At 34.7% G+C, this 16,966-nt stretch overlaps 1 protein-coding gene across 1 annotated transcript; it reads right to left on the bottom strand.

Moving 5' to 3' along the window:
- Positions 1 to 8,099: 8,099 nt before the first annotated feature.
- On the bottom strand, positions 8,100 to 15,560 carry LOC100889127. The gene is made up of 4 exons (XM_003726788.3): positions 15,193 to 15,560; positions 11,011 to 11,171; positions 9,585 to 9,706; positions 8,100 to 9,037 (listed from the first exon to the last, which is right to left on the bottom strand). Exons 1-4 carry the CDS (start codon positions 15,409 to 15,411, stop codon positions 8,340 to 8,342), a joined length of 1,200 nt encoding a protein of 399 aa, XP_003726836.2. The 5' UTR covers positions 15,412 to 15,560; the 3' UTR covers positions 8,100 to 8,339.
- Positions 15,561 to 16,966: the final 1,406 nt, after the last annotated feature.

Below are 16,966 nucleotides of genomic sequence, written 5' to 3'. Positions count from 1 at the left end.
AAGAAAATCAGGTGAGTGAAAGTTTGAGCAAATTCTGAATGAAAATAAGAAAGTTATGAATTATTGAAGTTGTGATCAATCAAATACAAATTGGCAACTCTGTGACTTATTATACGAGCTCTCCTTCATTTGCTTTGTGCATAATATTTCATAAAATCATGTTTTCTTCGTTATTGATGACGGAATATATATTTGTTCCTTGCAGGGAATAGAAACATATTTGCAATTATTATATTTAGGGTGCATGTATGGTTGAAATTTTTCTTGAGGGAAAAAGAAAATTTTAGATTTTTTTAGTACTGAGCAAATGGAAGTTGAGCTCGCATGATACGTCATAGAGTTGCCAATTTGTGTTTGATTGATCACAACTTCAAAATCCTAACTTCCTTATTTTTAATCGGAATTTGCTCAAACTTTCACTGACTTGTTTCTCTCATTTTTCTACTCCTATTAAAACTAACTTAATTTCAGGGTGGACTTTCCCTTTAATGATTTTCTTAGAAAACTATTATATATCTTTATGTTTGATAACTTTTAACTCACCCAGCATAAAATCTTATTTGAAAATTACATATTAGTAGTAAGGATAGTTTTTGCAAGTTTGTGATTGATTGGAGGACCTGCAATCCATTTGGATTAATTGTAAATCTTCAGAAGAGTGCCCTAGCTCATCTTCAAAAAACCCTCAAATTGATAACACCATTCTTATTTATGCAAAATAACAAAATTATATTTCATTTATTTCAAAACCTTTGATATACATATGAACACAATGATATGTAAAGGGTAAAATGTACCAACTAGTGTTTGAAATTGCTTAATTGCAACTCTTCAAAAGATGGCTCTGATCTTAAAAAATCCTCAAATTTATAACATCATTCTTATCTATGCAAAATGACCAAATAGTAGTTAATTCATGTCAAAACCTTTGATCTACACATGTATGTATAAGGTTGTATTATATTACTTCCTTGCTTCTTTTATCTTGCCAAATAAGATTTTTTTTGTTGGTGTCTTTCTTCAAATCTTGTTTCCATGTTATGCTATACTAAAACTAAAGAGAATCATTTGTATTCAGACTGATTTTTGTCTATATGATAAATCTCTTTAAGTGCCTAGTTTGTATGCAACAGACTGGTATACTTTTATACAAAATAAATTCAATCCATTTACTTATATTGTACTTACACTTTATGACATTGTGTGGAGAGGAAGATTGTTAGCTGTATGTGTAAATTGCCAAGTTCATTCATGTATTTTCACCCAATTATGTTACATCTCATGCATGTACAGTTTTGGTAGCAAAAATGATATTGGAATGAATGTGTGAAATATAGTTTCCTGTTGTTTTCTGTGTATCGAATGATACAAGTGCAAAAATACTTTAAATTCCGTCCATGATTTCCAGTGAATTAGTAGCGTAATATACCTGAAGAGAACACTATATCACAGCCAGGCACTTTCATACACTAGGACACTGCCATCTCAATGGCTTCCTGCACACATATGCTTGAAGATATCATGTGTGGCAAACACACAAGGCACATGTGTGTTGGGCACAGTGACACTGTTTGAATTTATGTACCGGTATTCGGTCAGTCATGTGAATGATTTTTTACCGCTTTTTATATTTCACTTATGGAGGTAGAAACTACAAATCAGCTTCATATTGCTATTATTGTCCTATTTATGATTTAAAGTTAAAAAAATATGACCCCAAAAATAAATGGTTAGGGCGTACCATGTAGAGGTATTGTGGTCTAGTGAATAAGTCTCCCGACTGCAGGTAAGGTACGGGGTTCAAATCCCAGCCCCACACTTGCGTCCTATAGCAAGATGTAAATCTACATTTGCCACTCTCCACCCAGGCGTTAAATGGATACCTGGTAGGATGCGAAAGCTAATGTAGTTTGCTAAGCAATGGGAGCGTTTGTAAAATGACGCCTGGCTGGAATGCTCCCCAGGGAGCGTAGAATGTGCATACATTGTGTGTGTGCAACCCTGAATCCGACGACTGGGGAAATGATCGTTGATGTATTAAGCGCCATATAAAAGCAGAATATTATTATTATTATACACCTGGATGTGGCCTTTATGTAATTCAGGTTAATACATGCCTACCCTATGTATTACCCTGATGTACATGTACAGGTATGTAGCGTGTCACTAGTTTCATTCTTTCCCATCATGTATCGGTCCTTGTGTAGACTTTTTATCTTTGATATTTGCTGGTTTGCTAACAGAATGGAAATGGGTGTTTACAATAAAAATTGGTGCTAATTTGTCATCTCATTCATTCCAATTTTGTGTGTTATATTAACTGTTTCCATTTAATTTTGTTAAAGCTGTAAAATACACATGTTTGTTTTTCATCATAAAAACTCCATTAGATGGTTGGGTATTATTCAAAATAATCTAAATAATCAGTAATTCAATCAGACACTTGCATGTGTATGAAACTTTCACAAAGTTCATGAAAGATTTGTAAAGATATATCAAGGTTTCATTGTTGAATTACCTCGATCCTTTTCCAATTCTCAATGTAGTTTTATGGTCAAACATCTTTCATTCACAATTTGCTTAAGTTTTGGTTTTACATTGCAAGAAAGGAAACAACATCGGGAGGAAAAATTTAGATTGATAAATGCATCATAGCTTAGCATAGTTAACATTTTGCGTATGGGAACCAGTTGGCTCCTGTATTAAAGCATATGGAATGAGAGAAGTTGGTAGTCGATGGGTTCAAAAGTCTGTCGCTCTCACCCTCTTTTTCTTCTATATCTCTCCTTCTCTCTCCCTCACTGTCTTTCCCACTCCTTTTCTTCTCTATCTCTCACCCTCTCCCCTTCTCTTCTCACCTTCGCCCCTTCCCATCTCTTACACTCCTGTTTTCCAGATTCCCTTTTTCTCTTTCATTATTGAGATTCTTCTCCTTTTCTCACACTCTTTCTCTCTTTCCCTTTTCTTTTCTCTTCTTACCCATTTTACTCTTCCCCTTTGCCTATTAATTGAAATGACACATTTTATATTGTATATCTTTGTATGTTATTTTCATTTAAATTGTTAGCTTTTTACTTTAATTGTTCTTCCTAATTTATTCATATGAAACTTTTTATATCATATATCTTTATGCTTTTTACATTCATTTGATACGCTAGCTTTTTAATTTAATTTTTTTGTTCCTTTTTCATTCATGTGACACTTTTTTTATATACATTGTTTTTTTTTCTGTACATGTAATTCCTTTTCTTGTATTAGCTTTCTTTCTTGACTTTGTTATATATTTATATATATATATATGTCATCTTTAAGTGTTTTTTACCCATGTAATTCCTTTTCTTGTATTAGCTTTCTTTCTTGACTTTGTTATATATTTATATATATATATATATGTCATCTTTAAGTGTTTTTTACCCATGTACATTGTATTTATATTCACTTTGGTGCCTGTATGATTTGTTTTCTGTTTTTACCACGGACTTGCTAAAAAGTAGTCCTTTTAGGCCGATGTGAGTTTTACCATGATTAAATAAATTCATTTCAAAGTCAAATTCAACCAGCTAGCTTAGTAAAGTGACTACCATAGTGACCAATGTCGGTAATTGTTATTTAAATTGGTAAAATGTTTCAAACAAGCTAAAATTGATTTGAATGTACTCAACAACCATGAAGGCGAGAATATATAATTGAAACAAATAAACCAATACATGGCAAGTTTAAATCTATGTGTCCTAATTCATAGACCTTCAATAATCTCAGAAACAGAAGATTGATAGTGATTTGAAATAATGAATCAATATTGGTCGGTGTATTCTTTTGAGAGTTGTTTGAAGACTGGATTGAAATGTTCCTTTTAAATCTTTGTTTAAATCAATTTGTGTGCTTGCAGTGTACACATGATGGTACACTGCCTACCACTACTGCACTTTCTCTCTCTCTCTCTCCTCCTCCCTTCTATCCGTTCATAACATCCCTCTTCCTCTGCTTTCTATCTCTACCTTCATTCTCATAATCTTTCCCATCCTAACTCTTCCTTCCTTTTATCCATCCTCTCTTCTATTCTTATTCTTCCCTTTCTTCTCTCTCTCCTCCTCCCTTCTATCCGTTCATAACATCCCTCTTCCTCTGCTTTCTATCTCTACCTTCATTCTCATAATCTTTCCCATCTTAACTCTTCCTTCCTTTTATCCATCCTCTCTTCTATTCTTATTCTTCCCTTTCTGACCTGGTGGTACTACTTATCTACCCCCTCTTTTTAATCCTCTTTTTTCCTTCTCTCTCTCTCTCCCTTTTATGTGTTCATAACATCCCCATTCCCCTGCTTTCTGTCTATATCTTCATACTGTTATCCTTCTCATCCTAACCCTTCCTTCCTCTTATCCAGTCCTCTCTTCTATCCTTATTCTCCCCTTTCTGACCTGGTGGAACTGCATACAGTATCTACCCCCTCTCTTTCTGTCCTCTCTATATCTCTCTCCCTTTCTATGTTGAGAATTAGCCTACCAGTACTCTTGTTTTCCCCTCCTTCTCTCTCTTTACACACACATACACGCTCGCCCCATTAAATCATTAAATGCGCATAAAAATCAATCACGTGGCATTTGTTGCAAGTTCATTCTAACAATCAAGACAGCATTTTATACATTATTGTCATGAAACCTTTATTTAGTTATAACTGTCACCAAGTCGTTGATTCATAATTCAGAGCATTAATCAAACAAACTTTAAAAAGAAAATGACCTGTATTAAATCATGGAATGTGGGACGTTATAATTTCTATGTACACATACTTTCAATTGGATGACTGTTATCATAATGCTGCAAAACAAACAGACAAGACAGATATCATTCTCTGCAACAAAATGAAACAAAATTTTATCACATGGCTCAAAGGTTGAAACATCAATGACTCACCTCCTTAACTCAAAAGGGACCACTTCTAGTGGAAGAAATATTTTACCAACTTTAACAGTCCCCAAATATTTGATATCCTGGTATCACTGCCTCAACTGACATTAACTGACCTTGGCAAAGTGCAATAAATGTGAAATCTGTATTTTCACAAATATATCTTGTGACAAAACAATTTTCTATTTTTGTATAGCCAATATCATATCACATTGCACTTCCAAAGTACTTTGGGAAAAATAGTCCAGCTCTAATGATAATGATCCAGATTTATATAGCGCTTCATATGGAATACCGTCTCTAAGCGCTTTACAGATATTATTACACCGGTCATCGGATTCATTCATGCACAATGTGCACCATCTCCACTCCCTGGGGAGTATTCCTACCATCTAGTAATCGTGAGGACATAGGCAATTACTCACACAAATGCTTTTGTCATCCTACCAGGTCCCCATTTCTCTCTTGGGTGTTGAAATCCTACCAGGTACCCTATTGTGCCCAAGCCAAGTGTACACGCCACTAGTTGACTACTATAACATAGTCTCAGATATCAAATGAAATCTACATGTAGCTCTTGTCACTACCTGTAATATCAAATGACAAACTGCTGATGGGAAACTTTGATGTGTTCAAGAGATGAACATGTTTTCAGAACACTGCCTCATTGCATTAGAGAGCTTTCTATATGTTTTGTAAAGCATCTTAAACATAAAGTAAATAAGAAATCTGTTATTTGTCTTAATTAACGTAACCATCATTAAAGTAACATAAAAAGTTATGTAAAAACAGTACATTGTACGAAACAATTTAAAACAAGAATATTTGAATTGAAATATAAAAACGCTATAGGTTTCATATTAAAAACTTTTAAACAGACATTAACAAAATGGGCACTATAAATAGCAGTGGATGGTGTCTTAAGGCTTGTTCAGATAAGAAGCGGTAAAGCTACCATGTTTTTTTTCTTCTTCTAAAACGTGTAAAAGAATGACACCTGCACACAACAAAGGTCCTTTGCGTATTCACTGAGCTCTCTCTTCCTCTGTGTTATGAGATGCAGAAATGGTTAAAGCGTCATCATCATAACAAAAATGCCGCATTTTATCTGAATGAGAATAAATAGTGTGTATTCAGATCATAGCATCGCCGGCCTTTGAATGAAGTTACACACATTGCATACCCTAAATCATTCAATGAAACTTGGAACTGAAAGTTAATAACATAATTATTACATCGTCATAAATGGTAAATCTGATGCAATTTTTGATCTACCTGAACAAGTCATCCTTTACAACCCAAGTAAAGATCATATTTCTTCTACAAAATCTGAGCAATGCCTCGTTTTTAATAATCGTATGTAAACAATATTCAGCCTAACTACGAGTACTACTTATATATGTACAAACATATCTGTGAGTATAGCATAGCTATATGTGGCATGGAAACATTAGTCCTGCCATTGATAAATTACAATAAAGCTAATAAAACAGAGAAATGTTTGGAAAATCTTTAAAGTACGGCTACTAACAAAAGCTTAGCATGCAAACAGATAGGGAACAAAAGTTAATTTTACGAAATCAAAATTATTTATGTTACCAAAGAGTAAAGGGATGTCAGATAACAAACTCCATCTATTCTACTGATATTTCTAAGGAAGGGAGAAAATACGATCTGAAAAATTTAACTCTGTCACTTTGCACCATAATTATAAATTGGCATTAAGATTAGGAAGACAAATCAGTTTTAAAACATATTTTTGTTTCTCTCTGCTAACAAGTTTACACATGAACATATAGATCAGGTTATACATGTAGGCTAATATAACCCATACGTGCAGATACACAAAAATACAACACTGTGGACAGCACTCCCAGTCTCTCACACCCTCAATGGAATCTATTTCTATAAAGTATTTTTATTAATTCACAGATACAAATTACCTTTAAAATATTTCTACCGGTAGTTAAACATTCTTTTTGCACTTGACATGTCCCTGCTTACATACTGCTGGTTATCTGCAACAGAATTGAGTGTTAGACTAACTGCTACATGTAACCTTGTCTTTATGTTAGAATCAATAAAACACAATACAACTTTATATCAATGGAAAGCTGAATGAATGTAGAATACAAATATAAAGGAATACAAAATATCTTCCCTTTTAGTAAAAGCAGTTTTCAGAGAGCTGTTACAACTCTGATAGACACTAGCATATAACTGATTTTGTAAGCTTATAAACTTTCCATTGATATATAATTCATCCATTTCATTTTTCACTTCCGACAGGATCTTTAAATTGTCCTAACATAAAAAGATACCGGTACTTTGGAAAGCAGTTCATAAACACAACCTGTATGGTCTTCCTCAGAACCTGTTAAAAACATAGCAATATAATATCAGCACACTTGCATGAAATTCAACGGAACAAATCATATTCCTTTTCTTCGTTGGGAGGGCTTATGGTGATATATACCTTCTTACACTAAGCATCCAAGAATCCTTGAAGAGAGGAACACATTCTTTTCACAAGTTTAATATTAAAGTAGTTACAGTCTTTATGCGGCTGAATACTTAGCTTTTGGAATCCAGTGCATGTGATTCCTTTATATAATTATCTTTAGAAAGAGACTGGAATTGTAATATAAAAAACTACAAATAAGAATGGATTCCCCTTTGGGTTTTAACTAATAAGATCATAAATATGTTAGGAATATATGATATACAACTGTATTTGTATAAGTTTACAGGTAAGAAAACATATAAATAAATGGAGCTTAAAGCTAAAATCAGAAGGTGGTGTTTTGAAAAGATAGAAGAATACTTTATGAATCAAGGAGAATCAACGAGCTGCCACAAAACATTGCAAAAGTTATTATCATTCTTACAATTTTTAGTTTCGGGTCATATTTTTTCGGACAAATGACAAATTCGGACTATGTATACTGTACATGAATATAATCAATAAATTAAGATTATACTAAAAGTGCCTGTATTGTACAGAAGAAGACTTTCTTCATTTCTAGAAGTAAGAGAAGCAAATAAACTCACAAGAAATGAACAGATAAATATTTGAAAGATCAAATAATGATAACTACATGTATATTACTGGTGCTCATTCATATCATAAGTGTATGTATTAAACATGGATTGATTTGATATATCTTCTGATCTCTGTTATTCGATGTATCTTATCAAGGCATACTGTCAATGTACTGAATTAGTGCACATTTTCAGTAACTACACACCAAGCAATACGATACATGTTCAACTTAAACTGTTTAGTTGAGATAACTAGCATTTCTATGAAAAGAATCCTAAAATCCTAAAAGTTGTTAGGAAACAATTATTAACATTGTAAAATAAGGATGTGTACCTAAATTAAATACTTGTGTTGAGAGGATGACTGTAGTAGTACTTGTTGAATAGATTTACCTTCTGACAGAGAACAGAGTAACCTTGTTATCTTCGGGATCTCTAGTGGACCAGTGATCATCGTTTAGTCGTTCGGCCCCTGCAGCCTTGTTCAAATTTCTTATATGAAATCCCATTGATAACGAGTCTACTGAGTAGGGCTTCAGACCAGGATAATGAGCTAGTGTAAACTCACACCGTGGTGAGAGGGTATATGTACTGTATCGGAGCGCACTGGCCGTAGACTTGTGCTCTAAGGGTGTCACACCGGTGAACTGTTGATAGAACTCGTCCATGACATCAAACTTCCTAGGATCGCGGACAAACAGCAGGAGGCGCACGCCGTTTGCGGGGGCCCCTGTACGTACCCCCCAGAATGGAAGCGCCTTCTGTGTGTGGACGTAGAACTGGGTTGCGAACTCTACTTGGGAGACTTCGTCAGAGAATGCTTGGCTCTTCCAAGGTTGAGAGGAGAACACTTCCTGGACCTTGCCCGCACCTGATTGGAACATCATGACCACGCCCATGGATGGAATGCCATCGGAGGACACGGCGGCGCTGGCAGTGGAGTTGTCTTCTTCCATGATGGTTGCATGAGTGAAAGCCCCGGAGAAGTATGAGAGGAAAGATGATATGGTATGTCTTGTAGAATCCCCTTGGTCACGAGGTACTGAGATCTCTATCAGACTGCGAGGTGGATTGGTCAGTTTAGCCGCTGAAAAGATATTACAAGAGATTTGTTACAGAGTAAAAACAAAATTAATAGGTACCTACCACTAACTCGACACTATTAAAATATAGTTACATTGATGTGGGTGATGAACATTTTTTGTACTTTTCGAATATTTCAGGCAAAAGAGTATTTGAATAGTTGGAAAATAATTGCATATCAAGTTTGATACCAAAATCAAATGAGCCATTAGCAAATTAACACTACAATTCAGTGTATGACTATTGCTTGTCCAGTGTAGTAGCCATCTACATGGTCTCAACTAATATGCCACCTGCAGGTTTAAAGTTGATTACATTGTTTTGTTGATTTATTCAAATACAACATAATTTGAATATTCAAATGCTAGTCGCGGGTCTACTTCATATATCTGCGTAAAAAATAGGAATAAGAGTGGGTATTTCTAAGTGCTGAAAAATAATACAAAATCTAGAATTTACAATAATACACCTACAAATTACAGAACACAAGTATTTCAATCCATAAAATTTCTAATTAGTAATCTGATAAAAGAATAAGCAATGTGTCTCACCTTCCAGTTGCATGACTCTTGATCCTGCGCAATCGTCCAGTTCTCTGTGCATAAAACGTTCTCCTAGACGTTGGTAATCGTTGGGTGAGCTAAAGTAGAGTAGAAGACACTGCTGGTCCCATCTACATCACAAAGAACAAAAACAATCCAGTAATTATTACTGTGTCACATGATTTACTTAACACATGCTTTTCCTATTATTCTTGAGATCTTCCAAAGCCACAGGATCTATTTTGACATGCTTGTCTCAATAAACACATTGCATACAGATATCAAGGATAAAACCTTTTTGCACTTCAACAAGCTCTGTTTCAAGTTAGTTCCTCTTTTCTCGTGCTATTTTCATTATATTTATCATTTCAAGGCATATTTGTTGCGATATAATTATTTTTGTATTATGTTTTGCAGTAGAAATAAAATCAATTGAATCAGTTATAAGCGGTCATTCGTTTCTCACAATTCATTGTACATTATAACTTTACTTATAAGAAGATAATAACTGAGTGATAAAACATGTACGAGGTGACTCAAGATGAGATTGATATGCGTGGCATTGCATGGCTCTATTAAACTTGATTACATGTATGCATACAGGTTTCATGTTTACAATCAATATTACAGGACAGGCAGGCTCACTAAATATACGCCAGCACGTGAACAATGTGCTTATACATGTGTATCCCTCAAACTCCAATCAAGCACCTACATGTATTATCATTTGTTAATTATGGCAAATATATACATGAATGACAGACCTCCCACATTATCTATCTCTATTGAAACTTCTAAATCTACCCACTCATCTATACCGTAGTTAGAATTCTTTTGATTTGGTTTCACATGAACACCCTTGTGTTGTCCCTGTCTGTCTACTTTTCTCCCGTCCCAGCATAGTCCCATACATGTACATGTAACGTATAAAGGCACTTGCATATACCAGTAATTATTTTGCTGGCAAAAAAAGGTTTGCTGTGAAATGTGATGGTGTTAATATGTACTCCAAGGACCCTGGGGTCATGGAATCTAATTTGTTTGATACTTGTTTTTTCATAGATATAAATAATTATTTCAACAACAACATAAGTTAAATCCATGACAGAGAACTCAGTTGAATATGTTTTAAAGCAGGACTGCACTACTTGTAGCTATTTGCGCCCTCTATATGTTTTGTAGCAAACAATGCCTAAGCGGTAGTTGTTGGTCCCCCATGATCCCCCTTTTCTTATGTTAATTGAGAGCTGATTTGATCATTTGATGAGATACATGTAACCGCCTGTCGGTGACCATGCAGGGAGGTCTAACAGGCTCTAATTAAAGCTCTTCATGCATAATGCAAAATGAATCATGGTAAACACTCAAATATTAATGCTTCATTCACATGATAAATGAAAGGTATGGAACTCAGTACAAAATTCATGGTACTTACTTTAGAAATTCACATTGAGTTTCTTTGAGTATGTTCTGAATATAATGTGCTATTCTCTTAGCTTTATCTTCGTCCAGTGCTTGGTCATCTATCGTCAAGAGAGCCATCACTCCTTGACCTTCCACTCTGCGAGATACACTCTTTCCCCATTCTCTGTGAATCTGTGAAAGTGGAAACATTATAATTAAACATATATGGCAAATATAAAGATCTATTATCTTTCACAGCAATGTTTGCATATCAAACGAAACTCAATACAGTAAAACTTGTCTATAGCGACCACCCAAGGAAACACAAAAAGTGGCTTTTGTAGACAGGTGGTCTTTGTAGACAGGTTCCTCTAGTACATGATTCAATGAGAAACAATTTTCAAGGAAAAAAACAGCAAATGTGGCCTTTGTAGACAGGTGGTCACTAAAGCAGGTTTGACTGTATATACCGTAACTAGAGCTGTATCATTCCTCTACATGGAATTACTAAAATCCCAAACCAGCACAAATGAAGTTGAATTTTTATATCAGATTTGGTCAACTGAATGAACATTTCCATTTCCATTTCCAACAAAATAAATGAAGTACATGGGATTGCATTGTACATGAAAAACAATGAAACAATGATTGAGTGATCAATCATTGCGATGGTGTTGGTTTGCATCCCACCGGTGCCATCCTATCAATAGGGCGCTTTCGCAATCACGGCGGAAGGGAAAGAAGACGGTAGCGCGAGCGGAAAAAAATGCGCGAACCAGAATTTTCTGTCTTGTTGATTTTCATGACCGTACGCGGCCATGATAGTGTTCGTTCCTTAAACACGACGGAAGAGCTGTATCGCCATCTTTCTCCCGTCGTCTTCGTTCCGTCATGTTTGTGAAAGCACTCTAATGAAGTGGAATGTACGCATTAGATTACCGTACACATGTTCATGTAGATGTACCTACTGTACTCCATAGTAGGTCTATGGTCCTAGCCAACAAGCATGTTGATGACATTAGTTTGTATCCCACTCCTGACACCATGCCAATAAAGTGGAATTTTATCCATCAGATTTGGGATATGAAAATAATACTATTTCCATTTTTTTACATTACCGGTATACTCTACTTGAACATAGCCAAGTAACATTTGAAAAGTAATCTTGTTACTCAAAAGCAGCTAATTATATGGGTGCAGAATGAAGCTTATCTAAAGTACAAGCAGAAAAACTTTACTTTGAGAGAATAATTGGTTTTAAAAAAATTGTGAATGCCAAAGGAGTTAATCTCTATATCATACATTGTATGGTGATGTTTACGTCAGCCAAATGTAAACAATGCAGCAAAAAAATACACACAAACTGTGCGTCAAACAGCATAAAATGGCCTAGATAAATTTGAGACATTTCACCAAATGACTTGATTATTACAAGTTTTCTATCACAAAAAACTGACTTCAAAATATTTGGTGGTAATATTTTTGGCTTGTTAGAATAAAGTTTTTGATGAGTACTACAGGTGTATAATACAATTCAATATTACCTTTTGACCTGGCTATAGTCAATATCAGGACAGTTTTCAGTAAAACTAAATAGACTATTCATTGATAATGCATCTAGTACCAATAAACATTACATTTTCTGAAAAAATATGGAATAAATTTGAAAAGATAGATATACTGTACATGTCTACAATGAAATTCATGAGATTGCAATAGTTTGATAAATATGAGGAATAGTATCTTTCTGCTAAAGAAATACTCAAAATGGTTAGAGTTTATTTTATTTCATCCTTCATCAAACAAAAATCTTCTCAGAGACGGTGGAAGCAGTTGGAATTCAGTTTTATTTTTGTCCTGAAGAATTCAATGAGTATAATTTTGTATACAAAATAAACAATCCAAAGATTATGCTATATATCTCTTATGGTAAACACACATCGTCATTGATATGATCATATGAATGAGCCAGTCACAAATTTACAAGTCTACAAGACATGGAACGAGAGGGATTCCTAGGAGTTTATACTGATCTAATTAAAGACATACAGCTACATGTATGTAGCTTTAGTGAGATCCATTGAATAAGGTTGTGTTTGTGTTATTTTTTTCTGGTGATTAATTATTTGAACATATGGATCAAGGTTCAGTCTTTGATAAAGCACTTGAAACAGGAATGTGTAGACAATCTGATAGATTACAGGTATTAATAAGTTGTCTTCTTCTTCTTTGGGTTGGGTCTGCCTCCTTCACAGTTGAAGATTCTTGCAAATTGATGAGTGTATGTGTACTTGCTTACGACTTACGAAGCCAGGTGCATGGTGCAATGCTAATATAACATGGTCATGGTGCATTCCTCTAACCTGTAATGTCTATTACATGTACTGTACATCCTTCTTACACCCCCTCCCCATTGTCTGTCTGTCTGTCTGTCTGTCTGTCTGGCTGGCTGGCTGGCTGTCTGTCTGTATGTCTGTCTGTCTGTCAGTCTGTCTGTCTGGCTGGCTAGCTGTCTGTCTGTATGTCTGTCTGTCTCTGTCACTGTCCCTCTCAGTCTCTCTCTTTCACTTAGGCATGGAAAGTGAGTTTTAGTTTTTACATGATTTACTATAAGTATGAGACAATTATTTTCAGACATATATATCGGGCAGAAGTTGGATATTTTAGCTTAATTTCTGACCCCAAACATTAACTTATTTATGGCCTTTAATCTAATATCGTTTATTTCAAATCATTTTTGTTATTTAATCCGACAGGGTAAATGGCAGTTTAATAGTAAATTGGTTAGTATAATGACATTCATACAATTACCGAGTCAGAGTACATTATGTTAAAATGCCATATATCTTATCAATTATTCACTTCTTCTTCTCAGCTACAGGCCAACGTCGGGTGTATTCTCGGACCAGTTTTGTCCATGACAGAAGTCCCTTTTTCTTGAATGATTATTAATCGACCTGTTCAACTGTTGCTATATATGTGTTGTATATACTTTTTAAACAATATTATAGTATACAAATAATGAATGGTTATGAGTTCAATAGTGCGAATATGAGTTGAAAGATTAACATTCTATTCAACGAGGCGTCAGCCGAGTTGAATAGAATTAACGTTAATCTTTCAATTCATGAAAATATTCGCACCATTGAACGAATGAAAAACATTCATTATTTGTTTTATACAACATCGAAGAAGATCTAATAGAACGTTAATCAACAAATTATACTTCTTCTTCTTCCAGTATAGTACAGCCCGCTGTTGGTGTATTATCGTACTTTGTGCTTGTCAAGTGCCGAGTGTACAGTGCAAGTAAAAAGGCTCTACAAGAATTCTATGTGCAGCTAAAAAACTCCTCATATTAAAGATAAATTAAAGTTGGAGTCGAGCCTTCTCGATTACATTCAGATTGCTTTCGCGTCGCGTCATATGCATGCCGGGATACGTGCTCACACGGCAGAGAGGTACGCAGTCTGCATATAACCAAAAATGCACGGCACATATAACCAAAAATGCACAGCTGTGCAATATAACGTCTATTGAATATCATGTGACCAACAATCCTCCTATGGGGAATTATTAATATGGACCGCACGCATGTGCGTGCGTTGGATGGCGTTCCATACTTGATTAGCACGTACATGCGTGCGTCCTATATAAGCAGGTTATCCGCACACCGTCGGAGCAGAATTACCAGTAACTAGATAACAGAAGTATAGACTACGCATCGGAGTGCACTACAAGCAACGGAGATCATCACAGCAACCAGCAAAGGACAGCATCGACGGATTCTGACATATAGTGACGACTCTGGTGAGTAGATTTTACTTTACTCCAATCAAATGACAAGGATCCACGTAGGTGTTGTATAATATTAATACACAATATTCAATTCAATCAATGTTTTAAGTGCCCAAATACATATGTACGTAGCAATTCCATATAACTGATCATTGTATTTCTTCTATTGTATGTTTATCCTGTTTTTATTTCTTTGTAAATGTATGTCAGTATGATTATTGTATGTTTCTTTCCACATGATTTGTGTTGTTGATAATATATTTTCAATAAATAAAGTAGTCTAGATTCTATGCAATGTGACAAACGAAGTTTTTTAATAATTGAATTGATAACACTGATCATAGACTTCATAGCAATGAATATTACTGGTGGTTTGGTGTTCGTTTTAAATATAATTGAAAAGAAATTGACCTACCAATCTATGCCTTGACGCTGGTTTACTTGCAGGCATCAAGCTGCTCATATCTTGGGAATGGGGAGAGAATATCCTATTCCGGAAATACATCGGTGGGATTTCACAAGTTTTCACCAAATCAATAACAGCCCGGGGGAAATCCATTTCGTCTGCCGAATTGGCCGATCCTCCTTCTAAAAACTTTCCATCGCTGTCTTCTACTACTCCAAAGGTTGCCATTATTGTATCAAAACTGGCTAATGTCTCTCATTAAATACGTATAATCAAGCAAATGTCTACTAGTGAGTACCTAATAGCGTTTGCTTCTAATTATTCGAGTTGTAACGCGCACATATATGATATAGGGCTGTTAATGATATTTTGTGTGATTGTGAGTATTTGGGATATAGAGAAGTCGTCCTGTAAATAACTGGTGTAAATAAATTCGACCCAATCCAAGGAAGTCAAACGTGCTAAATAATAATTTGGAATTTCTTATTTTCTCACATTTAGATACAATTATGACGTTAAAGAATTCATCTAAAGATTCCATCCAGAATACCTGAATATCTATATTTCGTTTTGTTATCATTTTTATCACCGTGGTACTATTTATTGTGTTACAGCTGCTAACAGCAACTATCTTACAAATGAAATCATGCACAAATATTATAATCATATTATAAAGTCTCAGTGATTAACAATTTAGCATTAGCAAGGTATGTATTTAGATAATTAAACAGATTTGTCTATTTAAACAGGAAAATGCATTTGCAGCCAGATATACGGCTCTTCTTTCTGAATGTTCCTTATTAATCTGAAAGAAGTTGGTTTATGAGGTCTCATAATTCCTGAAAGTGAAATATGGTTCGTTATTCCGTAATTAAACAAATAGTTAGGTTTCCAAATGAAATCATTAATACGAAAATTCCCAAATAAAAGATATTCTTAATTCAAGTCTGCTGAATGAAGTTATGTGAATACTATATAATATAGCCTTTCAGTAATCATGCAAATTTTTATTTTCAGTTTTCTTTATGGATAACTGATTTTCTTATAAAACTGAAGATATGGCGTATATATTCAATACTGAATTAACGCCATTTAACTATTACAAACAACAAGAGTAATCATACAAGACTGATTAAGCCTACGAACATGTAATTAAATGGATCAGATTACTCAGCAGGTATCTTCGGGAGTAAATGTTTTTGTACTTTTCTGCATAATTTTAAAATCCTTTCCATTTGATTATATTGGAACGAAAAATAATGATGAAATATTGCAGAACAGACAGTGTTTTTCATAGCAAACATATTAAATTCATAGTGAGAGAAATTAATTGAGAACATAGCAAAAAGGAAAGTGAGAGAAGATAAGAAATAAGAGGGGGAGAAAAGGGGATGGGGGTTCCGGCTGAATTTATAGGATATGGTTTCAACAAGTAACTCTCGGACAATGGACATTGGACCTAAGTCCAATATGATTTTTTTTTACATTCCTGAAAGCACACATAGTTCTTTTGCCTACTATAAATGTAGAATTCTATTTTCCCTTCTCCCAAATTTTAGGTTCCCGCCTTTTTATAGGCAATGACTGCATAGTAAAATTTATATACTAATATGAAATTTACTAGCAGTAAGAAACCTTATGAAGTGTGTAAATCGCCATTATAACTCAGACTATCTTATTAACTCTTCTGAATATGTCACATACCTCCAAGCGCGTAGCCAGGATTTTATTTTAGGGGCGGTATAGTGAGCACGCGAAGCGTGTGATTCACTTATAGAGCGCG

This window comes from Strongylocentrotus purpuratus, unplaced genomic scaffold, assembly GCF_000002235.5.
Source record: "Strongylocentrotus purpuratus isolate Spur 01 unplaced genomic scaffold, Spur_5.0 spur5_scaffold_4, whole genome shotgun sequence".
Classification (NCBI taxonomy): domain Eukaryota; kingdom Metazoa; phylum Echinodermata; class Echinoidea; order Camarodonta; family Strongylocentrotidae; genus Strongylocentrotus; species Strongylocentrotus purpuratus.
Note: the sequence above shows the minus strand (reverse complement) of the source record. Positions and strands in the feature narration are given on the sequence as shown.

Excerpts from the sequence above, each read along its gene's own strand:
- LOC100889127 (XM_003726788.3), bottom strand. The coding sequence starts at position 15,411 with ATGGCAACCTTTGGAGTAGTAGAAGACAGCGATGGAAAGTTTTTAGAA. Across the intron at positions 9,707-11,010 it reads ACTCAATGTGAATTTCTAAA|ATGGGACCAGCAGTGTCTTC; the intron begins GTAAGTACCATG and ends TTTGTGATGTAG. Across the intron at positions 9,038-9,584 it reads AAGAGTCATGCAACTGGAAG|CGGCTAAACTGACCAATCCA; the intron begins GTGAGACACATT and ends ATATCTTTTCAG.